General features: G+C 41.0%; 3 protein-coding genes across 6 annotated transcripts in view; 1 reads left to right on the forward strand and 2 right to left on the reverse strand.

The window, feature by feature from the left end:
* The window catches only part of LOC132400735 (glutathione S-transferase A4-like), a 35276-nt gene that overhangs the window by 3129 nt on the left and 17158 nt on the right, over positions 1–14989 (reverse strand). The window contains exon 6 of the mRNA XM_059982035.1: positions 964–1092. Coding sequence (XP_059838018.1) covers positions 964–1092 — 129 coding nt within the window. The remainder of the gene's footprint in view (positions 1–963; positions 1093–14989) is intronic.
* Positions 2245–11692, reverse strand: LOC132400734 (uncharacterized). The gene is made up of 2 exons (XM_059982034.1): positions 9736–11692; positions 2245–7632 (listed from the first exon to the last, which is right to left on the reverse strand). The coding sequence occupies exon 2, from the start codon at positions 6553–6555 to the stop codon at positions 5473–5475; it is 1083 nt and encodes a 360-aa protein (XP_059838017.1). The 5' UTR covers positions 6556–7632; positions 9736–11692; the 3' UTR covers positions 2245–5472.
* On the forward strand, positions 11690–14987 carry LOC132400733 (mucin-3A-like). Of its 4 annotated transcripts, none has more exons than XR_009514347.1 (4): positions 11690–12659; positions 13322–13887; positions 13936–14395; positions 14444–14987. XR_009514347.1 is itself a non-coding variant. In XM_059982031.1 (4 exons), exons 1-4 carry the CDS (start codon positions 12477–12479, stop codon positions 14895–14897), a joined length of 1509 nt encoding a protein of 502 aa, XP_059838014.1. In that variant the 5' UTR covers positions 11690–12476; the 3' UTR covers positions 14898–14987. The 4 variants fall into 4 exon arrangements, 3 of the variants coding, with proteins under 3 accessions (XP_059838014.1, XP_059838015.1, XP_059838016.1); XM_059982031.1 differs by having other exon boundaries at positions 13936–14241; XM_059982032.1 differs by having other exon boundaries at positions 13936–14987.

A 14989-nucleotide genomic window follows, 5' to 3' on the forward strand; every position in this document is an offset into this window, starting at 1 on the left:
TGTAATTTTGGGATTTCTGCCCACACGACATGAAAGCCAACACGATGAACTGGGCATCAAAGGTTACTGAGAGAATGCAGGTGAGCGAGGTAATAAATCAGCCAAGATGGAATGGTGGAACAGACTCAATGGGCTGAATGTCCTAATTCTGATCCTATGACTTATAGTCTAAATGGAGACACTAAGCATAAACTTTACAGCAGGTGAATATAGAACATAGAACTGCACAGCACAGCACAGGCCCTGTGTCCCATGATGTTGTGCCGACCTTTGAATCTACCTCAAGGTCAATTTAACCCTTCCCTCCCACAAAGCCTTCTATTTTTCTATTTTCCATGTATCTATCTAAGTGTTTCTTAAAGGACTCTAATGCATTTGCCTCTGCATCACCCTAGTCATCCATTCCATGTGCCTGCCACTTACTACATTAAAAAACTAGCTCTGACAACTCCCCTATACTTTCCCATAATCACCTTTTTTTCACATTTTTCATTTCTTCAGGAACAGTTTCCTGGTTATCAACATATTCTAAATGTATACAAAATTATTAGTGGTATAGATAGGGTAAATGGAAGCAGGCTTTTTCCACTGAAGTTGAGTGAGATTTTAACTAAAGGTCATGGGTTAAGAACGAGGGATGAAACATTTAAAGGAAACCTGAGGAGGAACATTTTCACTGAGTGTGGTAAGAATGTGAATTGAGCTGCCAGTAGATGTGGGTTTGATTTAAGAGAAATTTGGACAGAAACATGGATGAGAGGAGTATGGAGAGCTATGGTTCAGGTGCAAACAGATGCAACTAGACAGATTAACAATTTGGCATGGTCCAGATGAACTGTTCATATGCTGTAATGTTCTATAACTCTATGACTCGAATCGTTTTGAACCAACATGTCCCATCTGTTGTTTCGGCTCCCATATCCCCTTGTGCTCAGCCTTTCAGACTCAGACTGTGGACCCTACCTTCAGCTGTGGGAAATCAGTCAGAATGAGTGGGAATTTCTCCTCCAGCATCAGGATAACCTCCAGAATTTGCAGATCAGCAAGGGTAAGCTGATTCCCGACCATGTATCCTGTCTGTTGATTAATGCTCTGCCAGGAAAAATGAAAACTGTTAACGTTTTATTTTAAGTTTAAAGCATTCAAATTCAAAGTAAGTTTATCATCAAAGTATATATATGTAATCACATGCTTTTTTTGTGGGCATTCACAGTGAATACTGTTACGTATCCAGGCAACAATAAATATATGAGTTAGGCAAGGGTTTACATAACAAATAACACGTTTATTAAACACTGAAAACAAACTCCCCAAAAGTAAACAAACACCAACGTAACCAGAAATCAGCTGCTGTGCGGCAGCTTAAACAGTTCCCAAAGCGATGCAGCTCAAACAGTTCTTAAAGCGATGTTGCAAAAACAGTTCTTTGAAGTCGTATTGCCAAAAGTTCGAAATGCTCAGTCCATTTAAGGGAGAGACTTTTTAAGATGATTTAAATCCTCTTTCACGTCGTTTTGCTCCAGTCCCTGAAGTCGAACTTTTTCCCACGAAGAATTTACGAAACGTAACGGTTTAAAGGCACTGATCTTTCCTTTATCACTATCCTCAAATCTTTTCTGCTACCCAGCAGAGATTAACATGAGAACAGTCAACGAATTCCTTCCGAATAAGGATTAAACAAGGTCGAACCTGTTTCACCGTCGAAAATCGATTCTTCTTGATCTTTAACTCCTGAACTCCGATCTTCACTCTCCGCTGATTCTCAACTAGCAGTATTGTATTGAAACTGCTGGCAATGACCTTTTAAGCATTAGGCATTAGATAAAAACCATCCTTCAACTAAACTGCATCATCACATTAAATCACGCAGTGGCATGAAGTCAACTTGGCAAATCCAGCCACGAACTGCCCCTCCTCACAGGGTGGGGTCTTCCTTTTATAACCTGTAAAAAAAAACCTGTCACATGATCTCTACTGGCGGGAAAATGACATCATTCCATCACCACAAGACCATTACCTCAAGTCCAGTACAGCTTCAACCCCAGTCACGTGACAAGGGTACCACTATCACGTGTCACGAGTACGTAACACCTCCCTCCAAAAAAAAACATTTTTGGTCTGACAAGAACAAAAAATTTTAACAATTGCTTACAAGAAAAACAAATGTATAAATTTTATAACATACATAACATACAATACCATTATATAACAGCTTACAACTCACAATACAGTAGGTTACAATTGAAAAAAAACCACTCTAAAAAAAATTGCATTGTACATTCAACATCGAGATAGACAATCAGCAGCCACATTATCTTTACCTTTAATATGTTATCACAATATTGTACTCTTGTAACATCAAACTCCAATTTAATAATCTTCTGTTTTTGTTTTTCACCTTACTCAGAAAAAGTAACAGATTATGATCAGTGTAAACAATAAGTGTTTTTTGAGTTGTACCAACATATACCTCAAAATATTCCAAAGCTAAAACAAGAGATAACAATTCTTTCTCTATTGTCGAATAGTTTCTTTAATGCTTATTAAATTTCTTAGAAAAGTAAGCTACTGGATGATCAACCTCATCACCCTCATTCCTTTGCATTAATACTGCTCCTGCAGCCTCATCATTAGCATCTACAGCTAATGAAAAAGGTTTTTCAAAGTCAGGTGCCTTAAGCACAGGTTGTTGACATATCATTGTTTTCAATTTTTCAAATGCTTCTTGACAAGGCACTGTTCACACAAACTTCACATTCTTCTGCAGAAGGTTAGTAAATGGAAGGGCAACATTAGCAAAATTCTTACAAAATTTTCGATAATATCCTACCATTCCCAAGAATCTTCTGAGAGTTTTTTTCCCCATTGGAGTGGCAATCTCTAAAATTGCCCAAACTTTTGCCTGAACAGGAGCTACCTTACCTTGACCCATAACATAACCAAGGTAAGTCACAGTGGCATGTCCAAATTCACTCTTAGCTAAATTAATAGTTAAGTTAGCTTTTGAAAGCCTTTCAAACAATTTCTCCACCGCAATAATGTGTGCTTCCCAAGTATCATTTCCTGTCACTAAATCATCAATATAAGCATCAGTATCTTTCAATCCCTGAATCACAGAGTTAATCATCCCCTGGAAAGTACCTGGGGCATTCTTCATCCCAAATGGAAGAACATTATACTCATATAACCCAGATGGAGTTACAAATGCAGAAATCTCTCTACCTCTGTCCGTTAATGGAACACACCAATACCCTTTCAATAAATCAATCTTTGTAAGGAACTTTGCTTTTCCAACTTTATCTACACAATCATCTACTCTAGGAATTGGATATGCATCTGTTTTCGTTACAGCATTCACCTTCCTATAGTCCGTACAAATCCTAATACTACCATCTGGTTTTGGCACCATAATATATGGTAAACTCCAATTCGAGTTAGAATTTCTAATAATATTATTCTCTAACATATATCCAATTTCTTTCTCAGCAAGTTCACATTTTTCTATGTTCATCCTATATGGATGTTGTTTAATAGGTTTGGCATCTCCAACATCTACATCATGTGAAGCTATAGTAGTCCTTCTCCGAACATCTGGAAACAACTCGTTATATTTAAAAATTAATTCCTTCATCTGCTGTTTCTGCTCTAGCTATAAATGTGCTAATTTCTCATCAATATTTTCCAGAATGGTTGAATTTGGTAACCTAACAGAAACAATGTTGAATTTAGAATGAAATTCAGATGAATTATCTATCATGTTCCTAGTTAAATCAAACTCATTCTCACTAACCACAACAGTCACAGTATCAGATTGTTTCTCATAATATGGTTTTATCATATTTATATGGCAAAGTTGTGTTGACCTTCTATGATCTGGAGTTTTTATCACGTAATCCATATTGATTTTAGACACAATTTCATAAGGACCATGAAACTTAGCTTGTAAAGGACTTGTCTGCACTGGGAAAAGAACCAACACCTTATCTCCTGGCTTAAACATCCTCATCCTAGCTTCTTTATCATACCAAGTCTTCATTTTCTCCTGAGCCAACTTTAAATTTTACTTGGCAAATTTCAAAACATAGTCCAACAAATTAGTGTGTACTTCCTTACTAATCCACTGTTCTTTCAATAAAGCTAAAGGTCCTCTAATTCTATGCCCAAACACAAGTTCAAATGGACTAAAACCTAAAGATTCCTGTACCAATTCCCTTACTGCAAATAAAAGTAAGTTTATACCCTCAGCCCAGTCACTTTCATTTTCCACACAATATGTCCTAATCTTATTCTTGAGGGTAGAATAAAACCTCTCCAAGGCACCTTGCGACTCTAGAGGGTATGCAGATGAAGTGATTTGCTTAGCTCCCAATTTATAAACTATCTGTTGAAACAATCTAGACATAAAATTACTGCCTTGATCAATTTGTATCTCCTTAGGTAATCCAAAATAAGTAAAGAATTTTATAAGGGCCTTTGTCACAGTTTTAGCTTTTATATTCCTAAGTGGTACTGCCTCTGGAAACCTAGACGAAGTACACATGATAGTCAACAAATACTGATAACCAGTTTTTGTCCTTGGTAATGGACCAACACAATCTACAATAACTTTAGAAAATGGTTCACCAAATGCTGAAATAGGTTGTAATGGAGCTACTGGTGTAACCTGATTTGGTTTACCCACAATTTGACAAGTATGGCACGTTTTACACAACATCGCCACATCTTTTCTTAGACCAGGCCAGTAAAAATGTTTTAAAATCTTGTCCACAGTTTTCCTTACCCCTTGATGTCCACCTAAAGGCACACTATGAACTAAAGTCAAAATCTCATTTCAATAAACTTTCGGGACAACTACCTGGTAAACAACATTCCAATCCTCACTTGCAGGAATTGTAGGCGATCTCCACTTCCTCATCAACACTCCTCTTTCCAAGTAATATCCGACTGGCACCTTCTCAATTTCACTACCTAGTAAAGCTTGCTCTCTTAATTTTATAATCTCAGAGTCTCTATTCTGCTCTGCTATCATCTCCTTCCGAGACAGAGATAAATCTTCATAGTCAGACTTCCTCCAAGAATCTTGTTCAAACAACGAAGGAAAGAAAGTCTCTGACACATCCTCAAAACTCGAATCCTGAGTTGAACAGTCCTGAGTAACAACCTCATTCTGCGCATCAATCTTTTTAGCCATAGCTCGAGTCACAACACAGGAAGAATCTGTGTTAGAATTCAACTCTGGTTCCTCTGACTCCATTGCCAAATGCACTTCAGGAAAAACTTGACCACCTGCCAAGTCATTACCTAACAATAAAGAATTACCCTTCACAGGTAAGCTATGCTGTAATCCTACTTTAACAAATCCTGTAACTAACCCTGACTTTTAATTTACTTTATGTAAATGTACAGGCATAAAATCACTCCCAACACCTCTTATGTAATTTACCTCACCAGTATCATACTCTTCATTAAACTTCAACACACTAACAACAGTGATTGAGAAGCTCCAGTATTCCTAAGGATTTTTATTGGCACCAGAGTAGATCCTTCTTTCAAGGATACAAACCCTTCAGTTATAAAATGATCATATCCCTTTTTAACTTGGTCAGACTCTAACAAAGTCTCATTTGTGTTTATCAAACCCTGTAACTTTACAGGTGCTTCAGTATGTTGCACACAAGCATCTGGAACTGCTTCCTTCTTCTTTTTCAATCTGAAACAGTTAGCTATTACATGGCCAGGCTTCTTACAATAGTTACAATTAAGACCAAACTGTCTTTCCTTCACAGGTTTTCCCTCCTCCTTACCTTTCTCATTAACTTCTGATTTAATTTCTGATTTACCTTGAGTCTCCATGTTAATTTTCCTCTTAAAAATTCTGCCCTGAGGAAATTTATTCTTATGGATTAAAACATACTCATCAGCTAATCTAGCACAGTCCTGCAATTTATCAGTATCCCTCTCATTTAAGTAGGTCCTTACTTCAACAGGAATGCTTCTTTTAAATTCCTCCATTAAAACCAGCTCTCTCAATGTATCATAGTTCCCATTTACATTTTTAGAAGAAACCCATCTCTCAAAACACACAGCTATATCATAGGCAAATTCCACATAAGTTTTTTCCACAGACTTTTTCAAACTTCTGAATCTTTCCCTATAAGCTTCTGGGACTAATTCGTATGCTTTCAGAATATGAATTTTCACAGTATCATAATCAAGTGCTTGCATAGCAGTTAAAGCTATGTAATCTTGTTGTGCTTTACCTTTAATTACACTCTGTAACAACACTGGCCATTTATCTCTCGGCCACTCTGACATCCGAGCAATAGTTTCAAAATGTTGAAAATATCTTTCCACTTCTGTTTCACTAAATTGAGGGACCAATTTAATTTCTTGACTAGCAACAAACGGTTTTCTAGAACCAGAAGACTGATTCCCAGACCTTAATTCCGACATTGCATATTCAAATTCCCTTTTCTTCTGATCAGCCTCCAATTTACAACACTCCAATTCTGCTTTACTTTGTTCCAACCTCATTTGTTCGATTTGCAACTGCATCTCCAGATTACTTAATGGAAACGACCGTAAAATCGATTAATCAAAAACACCCGAATCCACATAGAGTGACGCGATTTTTCTCTGTATAACAGCCTTAGAAGTAGCCTGCAAAATCCCTTTAAGTTGCAATTTACTAGCTATCACAGACACCTCAGTTTTTTTTCGCCTTCGCTAACAACTCCGCATCTGGCAAAACCAGAAACTCATCAATATTCATTGTTGCCGAATACCACTCACATGCCAATCAAACAAAAGAATCGAGTATTCCCCTTTTCCAAAACACCGAATCAAAAGTTAGCAAGCATTTAAACTCAAACGATCCAATCCCGGATGAGCCCCCATATTTATGTTACATATCCAGGCAACAATAAATATATGAGTTAGGCAAGGGTTTACATAACATTTAACACGTTTATTAAACACTGAAAACAAACCCCCCCAAAAGTAAACAAACACTAACGTAACCGGAAATCAGCTGCTGTGCGGCAGCTTAAACAGTTCCCAAAGTGATGCAGCTCAAACAGTTCTTAAAGCAATGTTGCAAAAACAGTTCTTTAAAGTAGTATTGCCAAAAGTTCGAAATGCTCACAGTCCATTTAAGGGAGAGACTTTTCAAGACGATTTAAATTCTCTTTCACGTCGCTTTGCTTCAGTCCCCGAAGTCGAACTTTTTCCCACGAAGAATTTAAGAAACTTAACGGCTTAAAGGCACTGAACTTGCCTTTATCACACTGTCCTCAAATCTTTTCTGCTATCCCGCAGAGATTAACACGAGAACGTTCAACGAATTCCTTCTGAATAAGGATTAAACAAGGTCGAACCCGTATCACCATCGAAAATCAATTCTCCTCGATCTTTAACTCCCGAACTCTGATCTTCACTCTCCACTGATTCTCAACTAGCAGTATTGTATAGAAACTGCTGGCAATGACCTTTTAAACTTTAAGCATTAGATAAAAACTTCATCCTTCAACTAAACTGTGTCATCACATTAAATCACGCAGTGGCATGAAGTCAACTTGGCAAATCCAGCCATGAACTGCCCCTCCTCACAGGGTGGGGTCTTCCTTTTATAACCTGTAAAAAAAAAACCTGTCACATGATCTCTACTGGTGGAAAAATAACATCACTCCACCATCACAAGACCATTACCTCAAGTCCAGTACAGCTTCAACCCCAGTCATGTGACAAGGGTACCACTGTCATGTGTCACGAGTACGTAACAATACAAAGATACACAATAGAATCAATGAAAGATGGCACCCAACAGGATGGACAAACAACTGATGTACAAAAGACAACAAACTCCAAATACAAAAAGAATCAATAACAATAATAAATAAATAAACAAACAAGTAATATATATTGAGACCATGAGACGAATATTTCTTTAAAGTGAGTCCATAGTTTGTGAGATCAATTCAGTGATGGGGTGAGTGAAGTTATTCCCTCTTGATCAATGCCCTGATGGGTGAGGAGTAATAACTATTCCTGAACCTGGTGGGTTCTGAGGCTCCTCTGCTTCCTTCCTGATGGCAGCATGGCCTGGATGATGTGAGTCCTTGATGATTGTGATATCACTCTATGTAGATATGCTCAATGGTGGGAAGGGCTTTACCTGTGATGGACTGGGCTGCATCCACTACTCTTTGTAGGCTCTTCTGTTCAATCATATTGGTATTTCCATACCAGGCCATCATGCAATTAGTCAATATATTCTCCAACGCATGCACGACTAGTGCAACAGTTGGATCAATCTGGATATGGTGTTTCCCTGGTAAACATCCTAGTGCAGAAAATAAGTCAGCAAAGTCTTTGAGAAAGTCATTTCCTTTCTCAACACCATAGATTCACTTCACCAGGCCTAGCTCTATGCATGTTGCTCTGCCTAGTATTGCTGAAACATGCTGTTGCACAATCTCACACTTTTTGTGAGATTTTGTGTGTTTTTGTCCTACATACACACAGGTGTTTTCTTTACCAATGATACTGTCTTGTGGCCAAAATATCCAACAAGCTTACAGGTAGATTTTCCAAGTTTTCCTCTGATGTCCAGTGAGTTAACTGTTTCTGCTGACATTACATTGCACTTCGCCCCAGTGTCAAGCTTAAATGTCACATTCCTCCTGTTTATTATCAGATCTTGAGTCCATTCATCTTCAACATCCATCTCTGCATTATCAATATTCTTAATGCATACCTCCTGTTCCACTTCAATTGTTCCAATGAACATGTCACTGTTGCACTCACTCTGTTCCACAGCATGCATTTTCCTTGCTTGCTCCTGCGATTTGCACATCTTTGAAAACTGATTTTTCTTTCTGCATAATTTGCATGTCTTACCAAAGGCTGGACATTTTCTGTATCCATGTTTATAACCACATCTATTGCAGTTAACTTCCTTTTGATTATCCTGTGGAGCTGGCTTTGTCCTACTCTTGTCAGTTTTCACAGCTTTTATTATGTATACTTCAGTCTCTTCATTAAGCATTTTAGCCTGACTCGACGTGATCTGGCTAGCACGGCACATATCAATCGCTTTTTCCAATGTAAGCCCCGCCTCTCTCAACAGCCTGCCTCTCACGTGATCATCTTGGATGCCACATACAATCCTGTCACGTATTAAAGAATCATGCAGTTGTCTGAACTCAGTTTTTTGCTTTGTTCTTCAGATCTGTTACGTAGGCGTCTAAAGTCTCTGTCGGTCCTTGAGCCCTCGTAAAAAAATGTGTCGAATGTACGGTAGGTTTTTTCTCAGCTCGCAGTAATCTTGAAACTTTTTATTCAACACTTCAATTTTACATCGCTCACCCTCTTGGAAGACAAACGTGTTGCAAGCCTTTATTGCCTCTGCTCCAGCCACTTGCAGAAACGTAGCACATTGCACTTTCACCGTCTTGTCATCTATGCCACTAACGGTACAAAACAGCTCAAACTGCTGGAGCCATACCTTCCAATTCTCAGCAATATTACTTCGTAGGCTTAAACTCCATGGTGGCTGTAACTGTGACATCTTTTTACTTGTCTTCTCTTCCTTTCCTTTTCACTTTCTTCTGACACCATATAGTGTTAATGTGACTTGGACACCGCAGAATTAAACACACGTTTATTCACCAGACTTCCATTTTACAAAAACCCCGCTCTCTGACATCATACACATTCTGACCTACGAATACTCACATAATACGTTACACACTACACATTTGGATGCCAAGGAAGTGGATGTGTGACAAAGAACATTAGTGGGTATTGAGCTGTCCCAGGTTGGTGGATCCTGTTAATAGATCAAGGAAACATGAGACTGGTCAGTCCATGTCTGAAGTTCAAGCCTTGAGTTCAGGGTCCTTTATTCAGATAATCTGTGGGTCAATACCAAAGATCAACATAGAATAGTACTGCACATTACTGGCCATTCAGCCCACAATGTTGTGCCGACCCTCAAACCCTGCCTCCCATATAACCCCCCCCCCACCTTAAATTCCTCCATATACCAGTTTAGTAGTCTCTTAAACTTCACTAGTGTTATCTGCCTCCACCACTGACTCAGGCAGTACATTTCACGCACCAACCACTCTCTGAGTGAAGGACATTCCTCTAATATCCCCCTTGAACTTCCCACCCCTTACCTTAAAGCCATGCCCTCTTGTACTGAGCAGTGGTGCCCTGGGGAAGAGGCAATGGCTGTCCACTCTGTCTATTCCTCTTAATATCTTGTACACCTCTATCATGTCTCCTCTCATTCTCCTCTTCTCCAAAGAGTAAAGCCCTATCTCCCTTAATCTCTGATTATAATCCATACTCTCTAAACCAGGCAGCATCTGGGTATGTCTCCTCTGTACCCTTTCCAATGCTTCCACATCCTTCCTATAGTGAGGTGAACAGAACTGGACACAGAACTCCAAGTGTGGCCTAACTAGAGTTTTATAGAGCTGCATCATTACATCGTGTCTATAAACGCTATCCCTCGACTTATGAAAGCTAACACCCCATAAGCTTTCTTAACTACCCTATCTACCAGTGAGGCAACTTTCAGGGATCTGTGGACATGTCCCCCGAGATCCCTCTGCTCCTCCACACTAGCAAGTATCCTGCCATTTACTTTGTACTCTGCCTTGGAGTTTATCCTTCCAAAGTGTCCCACCTCACACTTCTCCGGGTTGAACTCCATCTGCCACTTCTCAGCCCACTTCTGCATCCTATCAATGTCTCTCTGCAATCTTTGACAATCCTCTACACTATCCACAACACCACCAACCTTTGTGTCAAAGCCTGAAGATCGATCAGAATTCCATGTTGTTCCACATGCTATGTTAAAGCAACAAGAAACAAGCCAAAAATGTGAACAAATAGTAACACTTCCCAACAGAGCATACCATTGATTTACATTCAGTGGTCACTTTATGAGGTACACCTATTATTTAATGCAATGAAGTCTGCAGTTTGGAGACAGGAAGCCCAGAGCCTTGTCCTAGAGTTGGAGGGGTGAGTGTGTGTGCGTACGTGCGTATATGAAGGAGAAGAAAGGGGCTTGTTTTGCTGTTGCTTTGTTGCTTCTTGTGTTTTGTTGTGTTCTGTGTTGTCCTGTCAGCCATCACAAAGATGATATAATGGCCTCACATGTGGGCTGCCCTCAGCACATCCTTAGGTGTTTTGGTTGTTAATACAAACAACACATTTCATTATATGTTTCAATGTACATATAATAAATCAATCTGAATCTGTACTGCAGCTCAGAATACCCTGCAGGCTTTGCTATTCTCCAGGGTAGAATGTGTCCTTATTCCAGGGTCACATGGAGCAGTGATAATGCCAGTAGTGGACTGCATCTCATAAAGGCATTCCTGAGAAGGGAGAAATGGATTCTGGAGAAAAAGGTTGTCCAAAAGATAAATAAATAGTGCCAATGAGGAACAGAGGGATAGTGTTCACGGGGTGGTTCACAGCCAAAGTCACTGAGATCACATTTTCCCCCCTTTCTGATGTTTGGTCTAAACAACAACTGAACCTCTTGACCATGTCTGTGGGCTTTTTTTGCATTGGGTTGCCCCCACATGATTTGCTGATTAGACACGCATTAAATAATAGGTGTACCTCATAAAGTGACCACTGAATGTAAATCGATGGTATGCTCTGTTGGGAAGTGTTACTATTTGTTCACATTTTTGGCTTCTTTCTTGTTGCTTTAACATAGCACGTGGAACAACACGGAAACGGACCCTTCGGACCTTGTTAATCTAAATCTCTTCTGCCTGCAGATGGTCCATATCCCTCCATCCCTGTACATTCATGAACCCATCTGAAGGCTTCTTAAATGTCACCATCATTTCGCTCTGCTGCTTGCAAGATTAATTGCCTCTGGAATTCAGGTGTTGGGTCTGGTCGCTGCGTTTGCAGGTGGTGATAGGGAGGTGGAGTTGAATCTACATCGGGGCAACAGTGGACTCATGAGACCATGTTGTCTGCTGGAACTTGGGACATTAATGAAATCACAGTCATTGAGCAAGATGCTGGAGGAACTCGGTAGGTCAGGCAGCATCTGTGGAGGAAACAGACCGTCGACATTTCCGGTCAACACCCTTCATCAGGACTTAAAGATGGAGGGGAGATAGTCTGTGTAAAGAGGTGAGACGTGGTGGAGCAAGAACTGGGAGGTGATGGATGGACCCAGGTGAGGAGGATAATGAGCAGATGGAGGAGGGGAAGGTGTGAATAGTTATAGGGACTGGGAAGTGATGGGTGGAGGTGACAGATGGGTGCAGGTGGTGGAATCTGTTAGGAGACCAAAGTGAAGCAAGATTCAAATGGAGAGAGGTGGGGTGGGCAGAAGGGAACAGTGAGGGAAGGGGCCCAGTGTGAGGGATATGTGGGTGATAGGGCAGAAACAGTGATGGAGGCTGGGGCGGGTGCTGGAGAGTGTAGGGATGAAATCATATCTTCCTTTGGCCAGACTTTTCCTGTTACACCCTCCTCTTTGCTGTCTGCAGGGTTTGAACTGGGTGCACTCTGCTTGCTGTCCCACCTATTTCGCACATCATCCCCATTACACACCAATAGCAAACTCACATACCCTTGCTGAACTCCACATTCTCCCATCACAGACTGAGGTAAGGACATGTTCCCTTGATAAACTTCACATTCTCCCATCACAGACTGAGGCAAGGTCATGTTCCCTTGATAAACTCCACATTCTCCCATCACACACTGAGGCAAGGTCATGTTCCCTTGATAAACTCCACATTCTCCCATCACACACTGAGGCAAGGTCATGTTCCCTTGATAAACTCCACATTCTCCCATCACATACTTGAGGTAAGGTCATGTTCCCTTGATAAACTCCACATTCTCCCATCACACACTGAGGCAAGGTCATGTTCCCTTGATAAACTCCACATTCTCCCATCACACACTGAGGCAAGGTCATGTTCCCTTGATAAACACATTCTCCCATCACATACTTGAGGTAAGGTCATGTACCCTTGATAAACTCCACATTCTCCCATCACACACTGAGGCAAGGTCATGTTCCCTTGATAAACTCCACATTCTCCCATCACACACTGAGGCATGGTAATGTTCCCTTGATAAACTCCACATTCTCCCATCACACACTGAGGCATGGTCATGTTCCCTTGATAAACTCCATATTCTCCCATCACACACTGAGGCAAGGTCATGTTCCCTTGATAAACTCCACATTCTCCCATCACACACTGAGGCAAGGTCATGTACCCTTGATAAACTCCACATTCTCCCATCACACACTGAGGTAAGGTCATGTTCCCTTGATAAACTCCACATTCTCCCATCACACACTGAGGCATGGTCATGTTCCCTTGATAAACTCCACATTCTCCCATCACACACTGAGGCAAGGTCATGTTCCCTTGATAAACTCCACATTCTCCCATCACAGACTGAGGCAAGGTCATGTTCCCTTGCTGAACTCCACATTCTCCCATCACACACTGAGGCAAGGTCATGTTCCCTTGATAAACTCCACATTCTCCCATCACACACTGAGGCAAGGTCATGTTCCCTTGATAAACTCCACATTCTCCCATCACCCACTGAGGCAAGGTCATGTTCCCTTGATAAACTCCACATTCTCCCATCACACACTGAGGCAAGGTCATGTTCCCTTGTTAAACTCCACATTCTCCCATCACACACTGAGGTAAGGTCATGTTCCCTTGATAAACTCCACATTCTCCCATCACACACTGAGGCAAGGTCATGTTCCCTTGATAAACTCCACATTCTCCCATCACACACTGAGGCATGGTCATGTTCCCTTGATAAACTCCACATTCTCCCATCACACACTGAGGCAAGGTCATGTTCCCTTGATAAACTCATTCTCCCATCACACTCTGAGGTAAGGTCATGTTCCCTTGATAAACTCCACAGTCTCCCATCACACACTGAGGCAAGGTCATGTTCCCTTGATAAACTCCACAGTCTCCCATCACACACTGAGGCAAGGTCATGTTCCCTTGATAAACTCCACAGTCTCCCATCACACACTGAGGCAAGGTCATGTTCCCTTGATAAACTCCACAGTCTCCCATCACACACTGAGGCAAGGTCATGTTCCCTTGATAAACTCCACATTCTCCCATCACAGACTGAGGTAAGGTCATGTTCCCTTGATAAACTCCACATTCTCCCATCACACACTGAGGCAAGGTCATGTTCCCTTGATAAACTCCGCTGTCTCCCATCACATACTTGAGGTAAGGTCATGTACCCTTGATAAACTCCACATTCTCCCATCACACACTGAGGCAAGGTCATGTTCCCTTGATAAACTCCACATTCTCCCATCACACACTGAGGCAAGGTCATGTTCCCTTGATAAACTCATTCTCCCATCACACACTGAGGCAAGGTCATGTTCCCTTGATAAACTCCACATTCTCCCATCACACACTGAGGCATGGTCATGTTCCCTTGATAAACTCCACATTCTCCCATCACACACTGAGGCAAGGTCATGTTCCCTTGATAAACTCCACATTCTCCCATCACACACTGAGGCACGGTCATGTTCCCTTGATAAACTCCACATTCTCCCATCACACACTGAGGCAAGGTCATGTTCCCTTGATAAACTCCACATTCTCCCATCACACACTGAGGCATGGTCATGTTCCCTTGATAAACTCCACATTCTCCCATCACACACTGAGGCATGGTCATGTTCCCTTGATAAACTCCACATTCTCCCATCACACACTGAGGCATGGTCATGTTCCCTTGATAAACTCCACATTCTCCCATCACACACTGAGGTAAGGTCATGTTCCCTTGATAAACTCCACATTCTCCCATCACATACTTGAGGTAAGGTTACATCCCTTGGTAAACTCCCCGTTCTCTTACTACATCCCAATCACTATTGACAGCAATGTTTTGCTCCCCCGCTGGAGCAGTG

This window comes from Hypanus sabinus, chromosome 10, assembly GCF_030144855.1.
Source record: "Hypanus sabinus isolate sHypSab1 chromosome 10, sHypSab1.hap1, whole genome shotgun sequence".
Taxonomy (NCBI): domain Eukaryota; kingdom Metazoa; phylum Chordata; class Chondrichthyes; order Myliobatiformes; family Dasyatidae; genus Hypanus; species Hypanus sabinus.

Bases quoted from the DNA above. Each gene is read 5' to 3' on its own strand.
- LOC132400734 (XM_059982034.1), bottom strand. From the start codon at position 6,555: ATGCAGTTGCAAATCGAACAAATGAGGTTGGAACAAAGTAAAGCAGAA.
- LOC132400733 (XM_059982031.1), top strand. From the start codon at position 12,477: ATGAAATCATATCTTCCTTTGGCCAGACTTTTCCTGTTACACCCTCCT. The intron at 13,888-13,935 runs GTCATGTTCCCT...CTCTGAGGTAAG, and splicing joins CCATCACACACTGAGGCAAG to GTCATGTTCCCTTGATAAAC. The intron at 14,242-14,443 runs GTCATGTTCCCT...CACTGAGGCAAG, and splicing joins CCATCACACACTGAGGCAAG to GTCATGTTCCCTTGATAAAC.